We start from the raw sequence: 19,207 nt of genomic DNA on the forward strand, positions 1-19,207 counted from the left end.
GACGTCCGTCACTTTGGATGCTATTTTAATCCCCTTTGTCAAACTTCAAAGTTCAAAGTTCAAAAAAAAAATCAATATCTTCAAATCCAATGCAAATAAAAATACACAATGTATGAATGAATCTACATAATCGATGACTTTGTAGTTTGTACAATCTAATATAATTGTTTTTCCCTTTGGCTACGCAGACAAATGAACAACTGTTTGTATTCAAATATAGGCTCTACAAATCCCTTTAATTTAATGACTTAATCACTAAATTAAGATTTATTATTTACAAAAACATATATAGTAGTCTGTCTTAATTAGAATATGGAAACTGCTTAAAAGAACCTACACAGGCAACTATATTATTACTCAATTATGCATTTTTACTTAGATTTAGGATAACTCATTAAGCTTACAGTATTATATCTTATTACCTTTTTTTAGTAAATTATTTATGCAAATCTTTTTTTTGAAATGATTACAATAAAAAAAAAATACAAAATTATTTGTGAAAGGAAAAGTAATATATTGTTCTATTTTCTTTTACAAACAAAAAAAAATCAAGATCATACAGAAAACACAATCATATGGACTCGTCAACCAATCTGGTTCGGTTTGGGCTTTTCAGAAGATTTGTTCAACCGAAAAATAAAACAAGGAATCAGAAGAGTGTTGGTACTTAGTAGGCCTGTTTGACCAGAGATGATCCACGATAAAATCTATTGTTTGTGACGAGACTGTTATGAAGAAAAATGAAATGATTTCTCCCAAAGTTTCGTGTCTTAGAAAATAACAAAAGTTTTACAGAAATAATACACGAGTCAGGCTCAAAACAAGTAATTAACCCAACAAGTACAGAGAATTTCATGTCAAGATCTACTTGTTTCTAGTAGCATAATTTTTATCCCTTTCCACCATGTGATACTGCAACCAAGTCTTCAACTGTCACTGGCTTGTGCAGCTGTAATCAAACCATTGTTCTTAGTTAGGAAAACAAAAAACAAAAGAGTGAAAAGACAGCAATTTAACGAACCAATTCAACAAGAGATGGATTGGATAGAACTCAAAACTCACCGCTTCTGCAATGTTAAACCAATGAAAAGACCGCAAGAAAGTATCGTCTTTTGAAGGAAGACTATCGTGGTTCCAGTATGTCATTTTATCGAATTTCGCCTTCACTTCCCAACAAGGTTTCTCTTCTGTGAGACTAGAAGCTTTTCTCTTCCCGTTAGCATTTCGGTTACTCGCCTGTCCAAGCACAAAACCTGAGGGGATAACATATGAAAACATGCCAATCGCCAATGAAATGTAACCAAAACATAATTTCTCCAGCCATCAAGGATAATCGTATAGAACATACACCAGAGAAAGACTCATCAAGACATCTTACAGAGAATTTGTCTCAAAAACTCTCTAACTAAGATCTCCATAAACAGGAATTCGTTCATTAAAAAGAAGTATCCACAAGAAATTCAAAAGCTTTCTCCTTTCCATCAATAAGAAAGAATAGAAAAAAGTACCAGAATAACCACTAGGGAGTGAGATAGTTGCTCCCTGCAACTTCCTTCCTCTGAAATGAGCTTCTTCCGTTCTCACTCCATCAATTTCGACCTCTACATGGTCGAACCACTTTCCACATTAATCTCACTATATAAAAAAACTACAAAGTGAAAACAGAATAACAATATACATAATAATTGTTTCTCTAACCACTGGATTTAGGCTTGAAATAATGGGAAACTTGAGCAGGACCCTCAAATCTAATGCAGCAAGGAAGCTGGTGAACTTGACTGCTGAGATTCGCGATTGAGTTTTCATCTGCAGCAGCCCTAAGGTCTATGGTTCCCATCAAAGCCAACTTGGATCAATTCTTGAGATTTCTGTACCACTATTAGCCAAAGTGGCTTAGCTGTTGAAGAAAAAGGTGGTGACTTCAGCTTGTAAAGAGATTGTGCTGCGATATAGTAATTTGAACAAAACTAGTTGTAAGAGTTTAAACAGTTTACTTGTAATCAATAAACAATGATTAAACCCAAACCCAGAAAACCTTTGACAAAATTTGATTATCCATTGCTATTTACTTTACCCATGAGCAATCGTCCCAAAGTATCAATTTTGATATACCAAAAGAACACAGGAGCGAAACAAACGAAAAAAATTGAAGAGATTTCAGCTCATCGAATTGCAAAGAGGGATTTAATAGCGAAACAAAAGAGAAAAATTGAAAATTAGAGAGTGAGGGGATTCCATATGTATATAATTAGCGGATTACGAGAATCTGAAACGGTAAAAACGGACCTTCGAGATCGGATACGGAAAAAAAGGTTGCAAATTATGACAGAAGATGAAAGAAATGAAGAGATGAGGACGACGAGAGATTAATTTTGTCGGACTAGTTTTCTTTTGCTAAAACGAGCCATAACCCTTTTTATTTCTTTAAAACTACGTCGTTTTGATGATTTTTTCTTCCTCTCAAAACGACGTTGTTTTAGAGGCTTTTGTCAATGCAACAATAATGTTGTCTCTGTGTCACACATTCTCAGAGATGTTTGTTTTGAATACTGTACATAAAGAGGGTCCTGGCAAAGGCGTCATTTTAAAGATGTCAGGTGGCAGTAGTAGCCAAAATTGCTTACTTTCAGTTTTTGTTATCTACCAGAAAAATAAAGTGAATGTATGGAGTTTTATAACATCAAGGGAATGCAACATCATTATAGCATCATCAATAAATCTTACTATACTACCAAGTACCAATTACTAAATCCATTAATGACTGCTTAAGATGTTTTACCTCGGTAAAATCCAAACAAAAAAAGAATTTGATGGAAACATACATCACTTGACCTCTCATGAATTGAACATAAGGTCATTGATTCTTGTAATATCAATGTCAGAGATTGGATCTATAGGCCTCTCGTCCCCTTCCTCCATCTGAGGATCAAATTCCCCAGGTTCTCGACTGAACTCATCTGCCATAATAACAAACAAAAAAACAAACATTAACATAACAGTAACGCCAAGAAATATCATCATTGCAAGTCAACTTCAAATAGCCATCGCATTGGCACAGAGATCTTCATGTCCAGCTATGTACTATGATCTATGCAAGCCTCATGAGAACGATGCAGACACTCACCAAACAATGTATTGAGAGAAGTTGGGGGTGGAGTGGCAATGAAGTTGAGACCGATGTAAAACGCCAAAGCTAACACCAAAGTCACCATCAGATACGTTGGCATAGCTAATACCCAATACCTGCTTGGGTAGTAATGGATCCCTATAGACTCCAACACTTTATCTGGTACGTATGCCCATATCAAGAAGATGACTGTGGCCACAACAGTCGATATGGATCCTACAAAACCATACACCTCAGAGGGTTTTGGTCCATGCACTTCTGATGCTCTAAACGGAGATGGCCTTATGCTGTCTGAATCCTGGAAACCGGGCTTTTGCTTCTTTCTCTTCGAGAAGCTTAAAACTCGTCTTGGACTATTCACGGAATGAGCTTCTTCCATGGTTTGGCAAAGGAGGAGACTGAGAAATCACGGCTAATCACTGTGAGAAAAAACCAAACAATATCAGTCCTTTGGTTTTTCTCCCTCTCTGCTACAAGTAGATATCAATTTGGAAGCGTGTAAGAATATTCTTAAAAGATCAAGAAAGACCAAATTTGAAGGACTACACTAACACGAGCTAAAATCAGACGTGTGTTGCAGAAGATTGAGAGCATATATCAGAGTTGCGAAAGCTCTCGGCTCAAATCTATGCTGCATCCAAACTCTTAAAAAAAAATGGTTGGTTCAAAATCCAACAGGCGTGCTAACAAGCTTTCCACAAGACAATATCAGCAAACAGTTGCATCTCTTGCCAAGAAAATGAGAGTATTAAAGTATACAACCTAAAATATACAGACTAGACTATGAAATCATCTATCAAGAACTTTGGTATTCAAGAGCAATCGTATTACATCACGAATGAATGAAAACAGATTAGATGCAATGAGAAGAAACGTACGAGGACAAAGCCAATCCCACAAAGTGTAAGCAGTCTTTGTCTCAAAGTAAGAAGACACAATTTGCAAAATCCAAGTAAGAAGAACAAATTTGCAAAATCTAATTAAAACCAAAATGATAAGTCCAAGAGAAAAAATTCTACACGCCAAGCAAGTAAGCAACCATGACCTCTTGGAATGAATTTAAGCCGTAAATTGGGAGCTGATTATATTCAGACACAACAAAACACCCAATCAATTGAAATTAAACTAACGAATCCGTAATGGGTTATAAAAAAATCCGGGCAATCGAAAGATCGACAAAATAAAACAGAACAACTTACACGACTGTACCGACCAAAAGGAACTTACACGAGCTGTAGCGAATCTTGTCGAAAATTACAACAACCAATAACACAAAAATCGGACTGGTGAACCGAATCAAATATCAATAGTCATTTATCAATATAATAGTATAATTTGGAATTAGCATTAAAAATGTTTAGGGTTTATACTTGGGGGAGGAGGAGGCCCGCACGAGAGAGTTCTGTTAAAGTACAGCGTCAACAACTCGGCCAGCCTATATCCCTTCCAAAGATTCTTGCGCTAATTTATGTTTTGCGCTGCGACCGATTCTCACCGTTCGCTTTGTTTTCCTTACTCATTAGTTTAAGGCGAGTTTCTGCGTAGTCGATCCTCTCTTATTTATATCAGCTCTCACAGGGATCATTAGGCTCGTGTTCTCGATGTGGGACAAAAACATACTACCGTTTTACTTGCGCCGACTTTTTTATTCCAAACTGGAAATGGTTTCGGTTCGGTTAGAGCATTGTATTTTAAGCTTGCTAGATTCCAACCAACAATGATATAATCGGAACCGAAGTTTAACCGAACCCGACCGACATGACTTCAAATTAGCTTAACTAAACCCAAACAAAACCGAGCGAAGCTGAATATACACAATTGAACCAAACTCTAACAATACCAAACCGAACAGTTGATTAAAAACCAAACAAAAGCTGTAACCTTTTTTGGCTGATTAGGAAAAATAAAAGAGCTTAACAGTGTGATCTAGCGTGCTCAGGTTTGTGAGTGTACTCATAATCAAGATGCACAAAAGCCCGTTCGATCTCCTCAAGCAGCTCCAGCTTCTCTTGCAGCGATTCTCCAATGTCGTGTGCCACTTGCAGAGGCATATCAGCAGGGAGAACAATATCAACCTCCACAAAGTAATGAGATCCAAAAGTGTAAGCCCTCACTGTATCGATGTGCCTGATGGCTTTATGGTGGTTCCAACACAGGTAAGTTAGCTTCTGCAGATACTCTGGTGTCGCTGATTTCCCAACTAGAGAGTTCACATTCTCCAAAACCGTCATCGACCATGTTCGTATCGTGTACAATGCAAGCTACATGAGTTAAAAAACACAATTTCAGGAAGAAGGAGAGAGTATATATAAAGAGATGTTCTTTTTTCTTATAGAACTTGGAAACTTACAATGATAGCTCCAACTGGATCCATCCAATTATCGATGTAATTGGCGAGGATTACTGCAATGAGTCCGATGATGTTTGTGATGACGTCGAAGAAGTGATCTTGTGCATAAGCTTTAACAATCTCGTTACTGAAGGATCTGCAGTAGAGAACCAGAAGCAGTTTGACCAATGTGACAGAGAGCATGATCCCAATCACCCAACTCTCTTGCTCTTTTGTTAAGCTGAACTCCTTGTGCTGTATAAAACACATGAAAGAAGTTGCGTGAATAATGTAGAACTTTCAAATTCGTGGAATAAAGCTAGGTGATCAAGTTTCAGACAAGGTCAGACTTACACTGGATAACATTGTGCGAAGAGATTCCAAGATGATCTGCAATCCAAGTGTCGCCATCACTGAAGCAAAGACTAGGATTCCCTGTGAAGATTTGATCCAATAATCACATATTGAGAGAAATAGGAAATAGGGGGTTGCACAGAGAAATTTTTAGCACAGAGAAAAAGGAAAAGCATTGTGTGTATTTTCTCTAAAAGGGTATTACAAACCAGTGGTTGCATTCTTTTCTTCCCAATGGGATACTGATACGGGTTTGGTGTCTGCATCGAGAAGGCGGTAAACCAAAGGATGAAGCCAGAGAGAAGATCAAGAAGGGAGTCCAATGTGGACGCAATGATTGCTAAAGAGCCGCTTGTGACAGAAGCATAGACTTTAGCAGCAAAAAGAACCATGTTTGCAATGTTTGATATTCTAATCGCCAATGTCTCGCTTTTAGCTAGTTTTTCCTGCTCTTCCTAGTGTGCACAACACAGAGATAGTCAGATAAGTACCAAATTTACAAGAACAAACAGATTATGAGTTTTTTCAACAAATGTGGAAGAAGAGACAATCCAAGCTAACCTTTGACATTCCAGGGACAAATCCACGTTCTGCAAGTTCGTCCATTTCAGTAAAGCCTTCAAGCATCTCTACTTGCTGCTGGTAATAATCTGCCACATTATCTTCCGGACCTGCAAACGCCGAGAGACATAGCTTCAACAAATCATATATCTAATTTGAGCTGAATCCATCAAAGCTTCAGATTTATCACTACCAAAGACTCCACTAAATCTTAAGAAAAGCTTGAACTTCATAAACATAAAATACTATTTCAAGAATCAACAAAGCTAAAAATAGTAATACCAAACTCAAAAGTCAACAAAATCCCAAAACGGCAAATCTTTTGTTTTTCCCAAGAATAGCCCAGTCCTAATCAGTCTTCTTCCCACATAACATCAATTCTTTCACCAGCTCAAGATGGAACTAAAGAATTAAGAAGAAGAAAAATGGAAATGTCGAGAGGAGAAGAAAATTACCCAAACAGCCAAGACAGTTATGGAGTTTGCTGGGCGATTTCTTCTCCTTGTGCTCCGGAGAAACCTGGAAATCGTCGAAGTTAAGCTGCCAGGAGCGGTCAACGTTACCGTGAAGCTCGAGCAGAGCGATCCCTTCGTCGCCATCTTGAATAGCTGGCCCAACCATTACTCGGTGAGGTAGAGATTAGCGGCGCGCGAGGGATTTGGAGCGGCTAATAGCATAAACGGTGAGGTAGGGAATGGGAAATTTGAAGAGACGACGAGGGTAAATCCGGTAATTAAGCCATGGATCCCGATCATCCGAGGCGGCTACTAACTACGACTGGTGTGGTAGACGTATCAGTAACCACAGAGATACTTGGACCGGCCTGAGATGAGTCGTCTTTATCAAATGTCTTACGTGGCTCCTTCTCAATGGCTTAAGTCTCTCGCACGTGATTGATCGCCTTCTTCGGTTCAGTGAGGATCATTGATTGTCTACAGTTTCCTTACCAAACGGTTTATCGTTTCGGTTAAGCTTGTTTGGGCTAAGATTAAATTCTTAAGCATAGTGATTTGGGCTTTACATCAATGCTGTGGTCAAAGGCCCATTATAATATAGAAGGCCCAAATAATCTAGGGTTTCGTCTCTCTTTATCATCCTCGTGACTTCTACAATAAAACTGCCTGCGGCTGCAAAGTGAGCTAGGTTTATCAGCTGCTTAGCCTCTCCAGGTTTGTGCGTCTTCCTCCGTTCACTGTTTCTTTCGCATTATTCATTATCTGAAGAATTGTTTCGTTTTTGCGAACTGTCTTTAGAGAGAGCTTGAAATTTTCGTTTCGTAGCCTGTCGTACATTTCATATTAACTGAGTTTGATTTTCTTGGTTTCTATCAAATTTCAGAGATTTAGAGTGAGAAGAACCATCCTGAGCTATGTCTCCGGCTAAAGGTAACATTTTTCATTGGGAATCAGATTCCATGTTGGGCTTGTTTAACTTCACTGGACTTTTGAGGGATTTGAACCTTTATGTACACTTGAGAGTTTTATGGATGAATGTTTTCTAATCACGTTTCGTATGATACTTAGTTTCCAATCTTATCATAAGTTGGCTTCATTTAGATTTAATCATCAGGGCCTATTGGAATATAGTGAATCTGTATTGTAGTCTTTCCATGTATCAAATTGAATTTGAGCTGTACATTAAGTTTCATCCTCTGAATAATTGAATTCATATTTCTTCTGTTTCGTTTCTCATTCCTCTGTAATCACGTGTAAGAGTGTTCATATGCTCTAAATTTTGAAAGCTATGCAATTGTCATCTCAATGCATTCTATTCTAAGCTGCTAAAACTCTGTGTTATAATGCAGTTGATACCACAAAGAAGGCCGACCCAAAGGCCAAGGCTTTGAAGGCTGCAAAGGCAGTGAAGTCTGGCCAAGCCTTCAAGAAGAAGGACAAGAAGATCAGGACAAAGGTCACCTTCCACAGGCCAAAGACTTTGACCAAGGCCAGAGACCCCAAGTACCCGAGAATCAGTGCAACTCCGAGGAACAAGTTGGATCATTACGGAATCCTCAAGTACCCACTCACCACCGAGTCCGCAATGAAGAAGATTGAAGACAACAACACTCTTGTCTTCATTGTTGACATTCGTGCTGACAAGAAGAAGATCAAAGACGCCGTTAAGAAGATGTATGACATTCAGACCAAGAAAGTCAATACCCTCATCAGGTACGATCAAAGAGAGTTTTCTTATAAGCTTTGTTTTTTTTTTTAATTTGTGGGTTTGATTATCGTTCATATATTTGACACAATCTTATTGTTTTGTTGCAGGCCTGATGGAACGAAGAAAGCGTACGTGAGGCTTACACCGGACTACGATGCTTTAGACGTTGCTAACAAAATTGGCATCATCTAAACTTATTTACCTTGGCAACTTAAAAACAGACTTGTGGTTTTGTCTCTCGTAGTCTCAGTTTTGCTTTAAGATATTATTACCATCGTCTGGTGATTGTAGTATTTGGGCAAAAACTTTTTTTTAACAATACATTCTTGTTGCAGTTTATTGTTGAATTCAAGTTATATGTTTTCGGCTTCTGAACAATCTTATATTAGTCCTCTTATAAACTTCTTAAAAGCACATAAGCTAATGCAATCTCTCTTCTCTAACCGATTATTTTACTGAGTTGATGATTGTCGATCATAAACCGAACTGTCACCACATATTTGTGTGGATCATTTATTATCCAATTATCCACATGTTAACGAATGGAGAAAACCGAGAAATGACGAAAAGCTGAAATCTCTTATCCGAACAGACAAAAACTAAGGCAATGATCATTGATCATCTAAAGTCTTGTGAGCTATAGCCATTATGGCAATCTCTTCACTCTCAGTCCGCTATTGCGTCTCACCAACAATCTCTCACAAGGTTAATAACACTGCTTTGATTCCCACTTTTAACTCGAATTCTGATATCATTAATGTTCATTGACACATTTTCTTACCAGACAGAGATTCTCTATCCAAATCCATCACTCAAATCTTGTTGTTCACTTTCATCCGGCGGCAATCTTGACTCGCCGGAGAATAGTAAGAAACCAACTCTTGTTGACATTGTTCTTCTCTTATAATACAATGGCCTGTGAATTGATTGACTGATATTAACGGTTCAATACATTACGGGAAAGAAAGTGGAAGCAATTGGAAGAGAAGGCAAGCTCTTGTAGGAGTTGGAACCTTAGTGGCAACTTCAATACCTGCAACTTTGCTTCTTGCTGAAGGTAATCTGCAAAAGTAAAGAGTTCATTCGTTCTCTCTTCTTCATTCTTTTGAGAATAAAAGCATAACTATATTTGGTCATATAAATGTTTGAGCAGAGATACCAAAAAGCTACTCGGCTTTTGTGGATCGAGAAGACGGATATTCTTATTATTACCCATCAGACTGGAGGGTGGGTAAGCTATGGCTTTGTTTTTCTGTTTTTTTTTTGTTGGAAGTATGAAGCTTAAATGTTACAGAAGATCTTGTTCTGCACAAACTATGTAGGAATTTGACTTCAGGGCACATGATTCAGCTTTCAAAGATAGATACTTGCAACTACAGAATGTTCGTGTCAGATTTATACCAACTGAGAAAAATGACATCCGCGAAGTTGGTCCAATGGAAGAGGTATGCATTGCACAAATCTTCATCTCTTCCTCTCTCTCTGTGTCATTTGATATTCACATTGGTTCAACATTTTTATATGTTTTATCAGGTGGTTTATGATCTAGTGAAGCATAAGTTTGCAGCACCAAACCAAGTAGCTACCATCTACGATATGAAAGAGGTTAGATTCGACTATCTGTTACATCTTAAAGAATCATCAAAGTTTTGAGATATATCGGATCTTTATATCTAAAATGCTGAAAATGCAGAGGGTGGAGGATGGAAAGAACTATTACACGTTTGAGTATGGTCTAAGAACTCCCATCTATGCAACCACTTCCTTTGCAACAGTAGCAGTTGGAAACAGTAAGCATATAGACTTATAAAAAGATATGATATAGATTTACTGATTAATGATGAGAGAAGAAAGTGAGGAATAAAAAGTTTTTGATTGATTTGATGTTGCAGACCGATACTACACACTTATAGTTGGAGCAAACGAGAGGAGGTGGAGGAAAGTGAAAAAGCAGCTACAAGTTGTTGCAGACTCTTTGAAGATCCTTCAGATTTGACAAACTCAATAAACATCTTGTGTTACTTCGATCTATCTTTCTTTCTTTCTGTGGTTATAAAATGATATGTAGATATCAATTGATGATGTTTTTGTACTCTCTACAATTCCAATGATGTTTGGCTCCATAACAGTGATGAAATTAAAATGGAACCACTATTTAAACCTTCACTTCTGTTTAGCTGCATGAATTGTTGAATGTTCAGACACTTCTACGAATGTGTGGATCTTAGATCCCGATGTCTATACTTCTACGAATTCGGGTGCAAGCTACAGCCATTTTGAGTCGTCCCCTTTTTTTTTTTCTATTGTTGGATTTTCACTTGGTTTCAAGAATACAATTGGTTGGTGTCGATTTGCTTCTTTTTACAAGATTTCAATGTGTTTCAAAAGGTCATTTCTAAGCTTCATAAATAGCATCCAATAACACTATCCCGTGGCAACACGTGACCGTTGGTATGCAACTGAACTAATCTCGATTAGGCACGAGAGTCTTCTAATCTCTTTAGATCAGTCGATGTTGTCGAAGACCCTTGCCAAAATGTGGTTGCATTAAACGGACATACAATCCGTTCTTACCAGCTAAGGAATCATGCGTACCTTCCTCTACTATTTTGCCTCCATTGAGAACCACAATGTTGTCCACATGTCTCATCATCGCCGCTCTATGCGCTATCAGAATCGTTGTTTTGTTCCCCATTATCAAGGTATCAAGAGCTTCCTGCACAACACGGCTCGACTCGGATTCAATAGACGAGCTCGCTTCATCTATCAACAGTATTGGAGCATTTTTCAGCACTACCCTAGCTATTGCTATTCTCTGTTTCTGCCCTTGTGTAAGCTCAACACCTCTCATCCCGATATGTGTGTCGTAGCCGTGAGCTAAGCTACTGATGAAATGGTGGGCATTTGCGATTCTTGCTGCTTCCTTCATCTCAGCTTCACTCGCGTTATGCCTTGCATAGATAATGTTTTCTCTGATCGTCGTGGAGAAGATTATGGGTTCCTGTTGAATCAGACCCATGTGGCTTCTCAACCATCTCAAATTATATGACTTCAAGTCTCGCCCATCTAATAGGACCTGACCAGCAACTGGGTCGTAGTATCTCTCAATCAGTGATATGATTGTGCTCTTTCCAGAACCAGAAACGCCGACCACAGCTACGGTTTGTCCCCCGTTGACTTTGAGGCTGAAATTGCTTAGAACTAACACTTCCGGGCGAGTTGGGTAGCAGAAGTCGATGCTTTTCAGTTCAATGCTTCCATAGACGTTAGGCGGACTAAGAGCTAAGGTGTCATCAGGTTCAATTGTAGGCACTCGATCTATGATTTCAAATACTGAAGCGAGAGATTTACGGCGCTTGAGAATGTAAGGTGCTAATCCGAATGGCTCGACAAGGGCAAATGTAGCAAAGGAGAATACCATGTACTCGGTTAGAGCTGTAGATAATTTCATATATCCGCGGTTTACTGAGAATGCGGTGTACCAGAGGAGGAGCGCATTGCATGCGAAGAGGAGAAACTGTGAGAAGCCAAACGCAAAGCCAATAGCCATCCCGTGGAAAAAGCTCTGCCTTAGTATCCGTTGAAGTTGCAGTCTGTAGAGTTCCATCACCTTGTTACCAGCACAGAAAGCAACAACAGTATAGATGTTTCTGACAGCATCCTCGAGTACTAAAGACGCCTTTCTATGCATCTCCTGGATGCCCTTTGAGAATCCAGCTAGCCAAAGTTTCTGGAAATTTTTAGGGTTATTTTAAACCAGCGTCAGGAGAATAGGAAAAAAAATTCTAAGCTAAGTGCATGACACAGAATAGAGAGATTCACATACTAAATGGATCACTACTTGAACTGGAAATCTTTTGCGACAATCAGAAACATAATTTGGCAAAGAAAAACATAAGAAAACAATTTTAAGCCTTATTATGCGTAACATGAGGGTTTATTGGGGAAGGGTAAGAAACAAAACAAACCTGAGCAATGGCAGAGAGAGTTAGTATCGGCAAAGTTGCCAATGCAACAAGGGCCAAACGCCAACCGAGCAGCAACCCAATCAGAATGGCAACAATAACAGCAAAGCTATCCTGAATAAGTATCGAAAGCCTGTTGCTGAAGGCGGCTCGGACAAAAGTGGCATCATTTGCTAGGCGCATGGATAACGTATCTGGACTGTTATCTTCTTCGTCAAACCATCCAACCTCATTACGCAGCATCGCTGGCACATCAGAGAAAATCAATGAACTGAGGCGACTGAAAGAACTAACATGTAGTGAAGTGAATTAAATAAAGAAGAAAAATATTGCCGTACCTGAGAACATCATCCTCCGTACTCTCTCTGTCATTTTCTCCCCCATAATACCAAAGTAGAAGTGCTGCAAGAAATTGGCAACAACTGTCACTAATCCCATGCAGGCAATGATCAAGCACCACTTATCAACCTCCTCTCGCAGGTGGCTTCCCTTGCTCGTATAGTATGCCGTCACTACCAACGCAATGACATAAGCTAAAAGAGGATTGAAAGAACCAAAGATGGCAGCACCAATGCTCCCTAATACAGCATATAGCCACTCTGGAAAACTAAGCTGTGCCAACTTCCATAATGAAGGTGACTCCTTGTGTTGAGCGTCCTTGGCCATCACAACATTTGTTGAAGTACCATCAGAATGACCAAGAGGGCGGCTAAATGTCTGTGAATGGGAGCGCTCATTTTGGGGATCTGATATCAAAAGGGGTGATATAGGAGACTCCGGATCTGAACCATTTGATTTCTGACGTTGTGGACACTGAATGTCAATTTTTGGTAGTTCTGGTAACCGCATCTCGAAACTATCTTGTCTTTTGATGGTTGGTTCCTTATCAGCGACATCCAAAGACGAGCCATTTTCTCCCATTTTCTCTGGTGCAGGGCTATGATCAATGGGTGACTCTTCACTATTAAAGCACATTTCCTGGGAGCGGAAAACATTATGACCTCTCTGAAGAGATGGAGACTTGGCCATTTTAGGTGATGATGGTTCTTGGAAGCCACGACCAGCTGAAGAATCCCTCTCAGCCTGGAACGCAGCAGAGTCGTTGTAGTTCCTAACTGGCATCCTTTAAGAAGATACAAAATCCAAAAACAAGCAGAATCGTCAAAATCTACATTTCAATTGATCATTTACAAATCAAAAGAAATCGGACAAAATATATTCTACCATGACTTTCACTACACAACAGAAATGACAAGTTGTTAGATATACATGTCTTGGCCGGAAAATCATACCGTCTGGGTAGCTTTGTCGCTTCTTCACACTTCAGAAGCTCGGCATACAAATTACCAAGGTTGATTAATTCATCATGTGTACCCATTTCAAGTAGCTGACCCTCCTCCATTACAGCAATATAGTCAGCATTTCTTATCAGACTTAACCGTCGAGCTATTATTATGGTTGACCGTCCTAACATTAGAAGATCAAGAGCTTCTTGGACAACTCTTTCAGCTTCAAAGTCTAGTCCTCCAGTGACCTCATCAAGCAGAAGAATTTTTGGATCTAAGAGTACAGCTCTAGCAATCGATAGTTTTATTTTCTGCTCCTCGGTCAACGTTAAGCCAGCCTTCCCAACCTAGAAGACAAACAGGTCATTTCCAAATTCTAAAATGAGAATAGAAGCACCAAAATTGCAATTCATAACTACAAAGTATCCAGTGGATGGTTTTACCTGGGTATCATATCCTTTTTCAAGTGAGCTAATAAATGTGTGTGCACGAGCTTTTTTAGCTGCCTCCTCTATCTGATCCAGCGTAGCATCTCGGCCATATGCAATATTTTCTCTTACGCTTAAGCTAAGCAAAGCAGGCTCCTGTGTTACCAGGCCTATTTGGCTTCTCAGCCATTCTAATTTTAGATTCTTGATATTTTCCCCATCAAGTAGAACTTCTCCTGTTTAAGACAACAGAGATCTATTTAGCTAATAATAGTGTCCGCTGCAGCTGAGTATTCAAAGGGGATTATAAAAAAGATATTGATACACCTTGAATCACACATCATAATACCTAGGGTAGGATCATAAAACCGTTCCATTAGAGGAATAATGCTGCTTTTCCCAGAACCATTTCTACCAACAAGTGCAACAGCTTTCTTAGCAGGCACAGTGAGGTAAAATCCACTCAAGATTGGAATTTCAGGTCGTGACAAATAGCTGAAATATACGTTCCGAAACTCAATATTTCCTTCAACCGAAGACAAAATAGTTCCCTCTTGATTAGTCCCAGATGATGAACGACTTATCATCTCAAAAAGCCTATACGCCGCAATCCTTCCTTGATCAAACGAATAAAAGTTTGTAGCAGCTTGATTTAAACCCCTGCACAACACAAAATGCACACAATCAGCAAATTAATGTGTATACATACACTAAAGAAGAAAGATACAAGCAGTAAAAGTAGAATCTGAAGCTTACAGCCCGCTTAAAATAACAGCAAAGAGGGCTGTAATGATTTCTCCACCATTCGCCCTTCCATGAATAACAAAGAATCGACCAATCCAAAGTTGCAGAGCACATGAACATATAGCAAGCCCATAAGTAAATCCAAGTCCTAGTCCTTGCACAAGACTAATTAATATACCATATCTCAGAGTTGCTTGGAGAGAAGTTGCATAAGAGTATTTTGCAAGAGTTTCATTCGTAAAGGCATACAAAGTCCTAATGTAAGAGACCGCCTGCACATTTAGAATAAACCCTTTTGCGCATTAGAAACTTGATACAAGACGCATACTAACCCAGTAAACTAACCAGGATGGAGAACTCAGAAAACGGACTAGTAGGGGATACAATTTAGAAGAACTTGTACACACAAGACAGACTAACAGCCGTGTAATTGCGATGCAACTAAGGTGATGCAAGATCCAAATCATGGATGGTAAGAATGATTATACATGCCTCCTAACATGAAAAAAAAAAACGAGGCCATGGCTTGGGCCATATGTTGAGATGATGTTCAGGATTGCAGTACAGCCGCATAAAAACCAGGATAAGCAACCTAAAAAGTCCGACCAGTCTAAATACAATCTAACCCTCATAGAGTTTGCCTACTATTTTCTGAACTTCATACAAATTTTGATTTTAAATAAGAGAACAGTACAAGATATCAAACTTTGCACCGTGAAAATCAAATTAAAAGTTCACTAGTCACAAATCTCTCTGTTATAAGTCTATACTTAACATATCACTATCGGAAACATTTCAAAGTTTAATGCTTGCAACAGAATTTGACAGTAAAATTGCAATATTTCGAAAAGATCAACATTATCTCCATAATGTCCCCCATAAACCTAACAAGCAACAATAATAATACCTGTTCAGCAATGCTGGCTGCTTCAGCATAAGCATCTTGAATATTCTCAGCAAGTCTGTGGAGAAATATATTTGATATACCTCCGGCAGCAACAATGAAAGGACCAGTGGCTAGCGTAATGAGCGCAATTTCCCAGCAGTTGACGAAACCGATAACAAGACCACTGATAAATGTTGCCATGTTATGAATATAATTTCCAACCTGCGAATGTCGAAGAACACAAAGATTATAGAAATGCCAAAAAATGTATCACTCCTTGAAAAATTATAGATATTTGGAAGCAAACTTGAAACAAGATTCAAAAGTTACGTACTTTTTCGCTTAGAGCCGACTGAATGAGAAGAACATCACTCAGCACTTGGCTTACTATATCTCCGTTATTCCCATATGTATCAAAGAAACTCATATCCTGATTTAGTAGTACTTGGACATACTTTGACCTGATCACAGCAGTCTGCCTCTCTCCAGTCAGTATCCAGCAAGACACCTCTGTAAGAAAGAATAATTAATCATTGCAGTAGGGGAAATAAGGACACAACTAGGTTATATATGTATAGAATTTGGCAAAGAAAAACTTACCAATCCAACCAGATATGAAAACACCCCCAGCAATGTATACAATGGTCAGCGAAAGCTGCACAAAGGGATTAGATAACTTAGAGGGGCACATTCTTTCAGGACTGTGGCCAATGTTTCATGAATTCAGATGAAATGGTTTGTAAACTGATAAACCTCAAGTAATAAAATGGACATTCAGAAGAGCATACATAAAAATCCCTAGAGACGAGGGAAATGGAAGCATAAGCTTATAGAGAACCTAATCCACAAAACACCTAAATTACATGGCAGATTAACCTCCAAATTCCATTTCCACAAGCTCACACATTTAAATTAACAAAGGAAAATTCCATTTCCGCAAAAACCGTATGCAATCTGACTTACCTCGACAAGGCGACTGAACTGATCCTCAGGTACACGGTGACCCGATTCAGTGGTGTATGCAAGGACCTGAATGATTTTCGCGAAATAGTGCAAGTAGACAATAAGCGCAGTACCGTGTGCAGCAGCAGCTACGGATCCAAGAATCATAAGCACCCAATCGAACCGATCGGCGCAGGCGAATAGCTGAGAGAAAGGAACAGCTGCAGGAGGAGGCTCCATCTCCTCGGGCTCCTCCATCTCCTCCTCATCCTCCGCCTGCGCCGCCATGCCCGAGCCACCGTTCTCGGCACCAGGATCGAGGTAAGGAGATGGAGACTCAGGAGGCTCGGAAACCTCTGAAACCGGAGTTAACGGCTGTATATGCGGCGGAGACCACCCGAACAAACCCCTAGAAATCATCATCTTAGCGACGGGGCAGTAATCACCTCCGTCTCCGGCGTAGAAGAAAACCCTAGGTTAAGGTTTGTCGGATTTTGCTTAATCTGAGATTTCACCGGATCCGCTCAAGCTTAGAGCGAAGAAAAGTCCTTAGAATCGGCGAAGAAATCCTCTTTGTTGCTGTGATTTTGATTTTTTAAAAATTTATTTGTTTGGGTTTTCGGAAATGAAATGAAGAAAATGGGTCAAAGACTCAAAAGTGAAAGACAGACAACTCTTGTGTAAATGTGTGTCACCTGATGTAACGCAACAAAAAAATAAGAGTATAGTATATTTTCATATCACATTTTAACATTATTACACATTATAAAAATATACCTACCTGTTAACGGTCAACTACGGCGACGAGTATATAGTTTTTATTTTGGTATTCTTCAGGTATTCTTTGTTTATTCTCTGCTTAATTTGTTCTTTTATTCCTTCTAATAATTTCTAGGAAAAATCTTAAGAGAAAAAGGGTGAATATATCAAAAAAATTTTGAAAAAAATTCTTCTGTATATTGTTTAAATAATGTTGTCAAATTGTGATGCTTATTTAAAGTTTACAAATCTAACCGGTTTAGTTTTGATTTAATTTGGATCTGAAAGAAGAAGAAAAATGCCGGTTAACGTAAATAGGCTCTGCAATGAGATCAAATATGAGACGGTCTAATAATATAATGCCTAGACAAACTGGTCTAGCTAGATCGGATCAGGTTCAGTCACTGCAACATCATTTCCCTCTGACAATATTTCTGACGTCCTTGTCATTTTCACTGTTAATAGTAATTCTCATCATAAAATTTAGATATGCCCGTTAACAGAAGGTGGTTGTCAAGTTAATTGACTTTAATGCTGAATATTGTCTCGACTTTTGTTGTCTTAAAAATTACATATCACGAGAATTTTTGTTCGATGACATAATAGCAAAAAATGTTATGTAACACTATATCACAAATGAAATATCCAACAAACAACAAAAAATTACATGTGAAGACATTGTAAACACTTGTCAACAAAAAAAAAAGACTTGAAAAAAATGTGCATGTTGATTGGTGTGCCGTGAAGAATGCAACAATAGCTGTCATCGTTTCTTTCCATCTTCGCTGTCGAAGAAGACTATATAGAAGAGGGAAAGGTGCGGGTGACGAAGGAGAAGGGTGCTACTACGTGTGAGAGTAGCATTACCCAGTGGGGGCAGGTATCATTGAGGCAGTATGGAGACTCTTTTTCTGCCAGTGCATTTGATCTGTGCCCTTTTGTTGAATCCACCTTTTCTCGATCCTTTTAAGCAACACTCCACACTTATATACATCCCTGTGTATATACTATGGTTGGAACTAAAGTTTTATACCTTTTTATGAACATGTCGATCAAAGGAAAATCTCATGACATACATACTTATGTTGTTTAGAAAGATAATTTGAAATCAGATCATTTCTTAGAAATTGTGCTTTGAAATAGTCAAGTATATTTGTTGATTAGTTTTATAGTAGTCCATTGATTTTTACACCCTACATTTTGTAATATATATAGTTTGTAAACACTAAACAATGGGTAATATATCGTGTTACTAAAACTTTATTAAATTAATTTTCTTATAAAGTATGACTATGCTTGAAAAATACAATTAAATTAAATTTTTTTACAAAATCTATAAATATTAGATAGTTAATCCTAATAAAATACCTGTTGTTGGGAAGATTATAATATAAATATATAATATAGTTGATAAGAACATTCTTCAAATGATAGTATGATTGAAACGAAATAATAATAATTTGTATATCTTATTCTTTTGCAGTTTTATATTGACACTTTAATGCTTTGTTAGATTGTCATTTGAAAACTTTTATACCATCAGGCCTGTTTGAGCCATCTGGGGTTGGTGTGCAACTATCCAAAATATGTTTGGCCTTTAGTCAACCCGATCAAAATCTACATCAGAAGTCGAAAAAATATTTTTTGATTGATCGTCACGTAT

The 19,207-nt window shown here is 38.4% G+C and overlaps 6 protein-coding genes and 1 non-coding gene across 12 annotated transcripts; 2 read left to right on the plus strand and 5 right to left on the minus strand.

The window, feature by feature from the left end:
* Positions 1-701: 701 nt before the first annotated feature.
* On the minus strand, positions 702-2,428 carry LOC18027283 (ribonuclease H2 subunit C). Of its 2 annotated transcripts, none has more exons than XM_006411107.2 (5): positions 2,287-2,428; positions 1,699-1,897; positions 1,509-1,601; positions 1,063-1,253; positions 702-949 (listed from the first exon to the last, which is right to left on the minus strand). In XM_006411107.2, the coding sequence occupies exons 2-5, from the start codon at positions 1,835-1,837 to the stop codon at positions 890-892; spliced, it is 483 nt and encodes a 160-aa protein (XP_006411170.1). In that variant the 5' UTR covers positions 1,838-1,897; positions 2,287-2,428; the 3' UTR covers positions 702-889. The 2 variants fall into 2 exon arrangements, with proteins under 2 accessions (XP_006411170.1, XP_006411171.1); XM_006411108.2 differs by having other exon boundaries at positions 1,699-1,942.
* Positions 2,429-2,652: 224 nt separating this feature from the next.
* On the minus strand, positions 2,653-4,659 carry LOC18027367 (phosphatidylinositol N-acetylglucosaminyltransferase subunit P). Of its 4 annotated transcripts, none has more exons than XM_024148138.1 (4): positions 4,498-4,658; positions 3,680-3,771; positions 3,125-3,546; positions 2,653-2,957 (listed from the first exon to the last, which is right to left on the minus strand). In XM_024148138.1, exons 3-4 carry the CDS (start codon positions 3,504-3,506, stop codon positions 2,836-2,838), a joined length of 504 nt encoding a protein of 167 aa, XP_024003906.1. In that variant the 5' UTR covers positions 3,507-3,546; positions 3,680-3,771; positions 4,498-4,658; the 3' UTR covers positions 2,653-2,835. The 4 variants fall into 4 exon arrangements, with proteins under 4 accessions (XP_024003906.1, XP_024003907.1, XP_006411172.1 ...); XM_024148139.1 differs by lacking the exon at positions 3,680-3,771 and adding an exon at positions 4,355-4,410 and having other exon boundaries at positions 4,498-4,652; XM_006411109.2 differs by lacking the exon at positions 3,680-3,771 and having other exon boundaries at positions 4,498-4,659.
* LOC112081659 lies at positions 4,506-4,660 on the minus strand. The gene has a single exon (XR_002896582.1). It is a non-coding gene; the product is annotated as a U12 minor spliceosomal RNA (small nuclear RNA).
* Positions 4,661-4,941: 281 nt separating this feature from the next.
* LOC18027368 (metal tolerance protein 11) lies at positions 4,942-7,167 on the minus strand. The gene is made up of 6 exons (XM_006411110.2): positions 6,827-7,167; positions 6,372-6,481; positions 6,020-6,265; positions 5,811-5,891; positions 5,478-5,711; positions 4,942-5,388 (listed from the first exon to the last, which is right to left on the minus strand). The coding sequence occupies exons 1-6, from the start codon at positions 6,990-6,992 to the stop codon at positions 5,041-5,043; spliced, it is 1,185 nt and encodes a 394-aa protein (XP_006411173.1). The 5' UTR covers positions 6,993-7,167; the 3' UTR covers positions 4,942-5,040.
* Positions 7,168-7,467: 300 nt separating this feature from the next.
* LOC18027369 (60S ribosomal protein L23a-1) lies at positions 7,468-8,945 on the plus strand. 2 transcript variants are annotated; one of them, XM_006411111.2, is made up of 4 exons: positions 7,468-7,540; positions 7,710-7,756; positions 8,176-8,539; positions 8,642-8,945. In XM_006411111.2, the coding sequence occupies exons 2-4, from the start codon at positions 7,741-7,743 to the stop codon at positions 8,724-8,726; spliced, it is 465 nt and encodes a 154-aa protein (XP_006411174.1). In that variant the 5' UTR covers positions 7,468-7,540; positions 7,710-7,740; the 3' UTR covers positions 8,727-8,945. The 2 variants fall into 2 exon arrangements, with proteins under 2 accessions (XP_006411174.1, XP_006411175.1); XM_006411112.2 differs by having other exon boundaries at positions 7,509-7,544.
* A 93-nt stretch (positions 8,946-9,038) lies between these two features.
* Positions 9,039-10,700, plus strand: LOC18027370 (photosynthetic NDH subunit of lumenal location 1, chloroplastic). The gene is made up of 8 exons (XM_006411113.2): positions 9,039-9,239; positions 9,319-9,400; positions 9,499-9,591; positions 9,688-9,761; positions 9,857-9,979; positions 10,068-10,139; positions 10,228-10,324; positions 10,427-10,700. Exons 1-8 carry the CDS (start codon positions 9,183-9,185, stop codon positions 10,528-10,530), a joined length of 702 nt encoding a protein of 233 aa, XP_006411176.1. The 5' UTR covers positions 9,039-9,182; the 3' UTR covers positions 10,531-10,700.
* A 156-nt stretch (positions 10,701-10,856) lies between these two features.
* Positions 10,857-17,428, minus strand: LOC18027371 (ABC transporter B family member 6). The gene is made up of 11 exons (XM_006411114.2): positions 16,807-17,428; positions 16,444-16,498; positions 16,178-16,353; positions 15,865-16,065; positions 14,970-15,229; positions 14,563-14,873; positions 14,229-14,449; positions 13,792-14,132; positions 12,838-13,622; positions 12,503-12,744; positions 10,857-12,264 (listed from the first exon to the last, which is right to left on the minus strand). Exons 1-11 carry the CDS (start codon positions 17,206-17,208, stop codon positions 11,035-11,037), a joined length of 4,224 nt encoding a protein of 1,407 aa, XP_006411177.1. The 5' UTR covers positions 17,209-17,428; the 3' UTR covers positions 10,857-11,034.
* Positions 17,429-19,207: the final 1,779 nt, after the last annotated feature.

The sequence above is a fragment of the Eutrema salsugineum genome, unplaced genomic scaffold, assembly GCF_000478725.1.
Source record: "Eutrema salsugineum unplaced genomic scaffold, Eutsalg1_0 scaffold_10, whole genome shotgun sequence".
NCBI classification, from domain to species: Eukaryota; Viridiplantae; Streptophyta; class Magnoliopsida; order Brassicales; family Brassicaceae; genus Eutrema; species Eutrema salsugineum.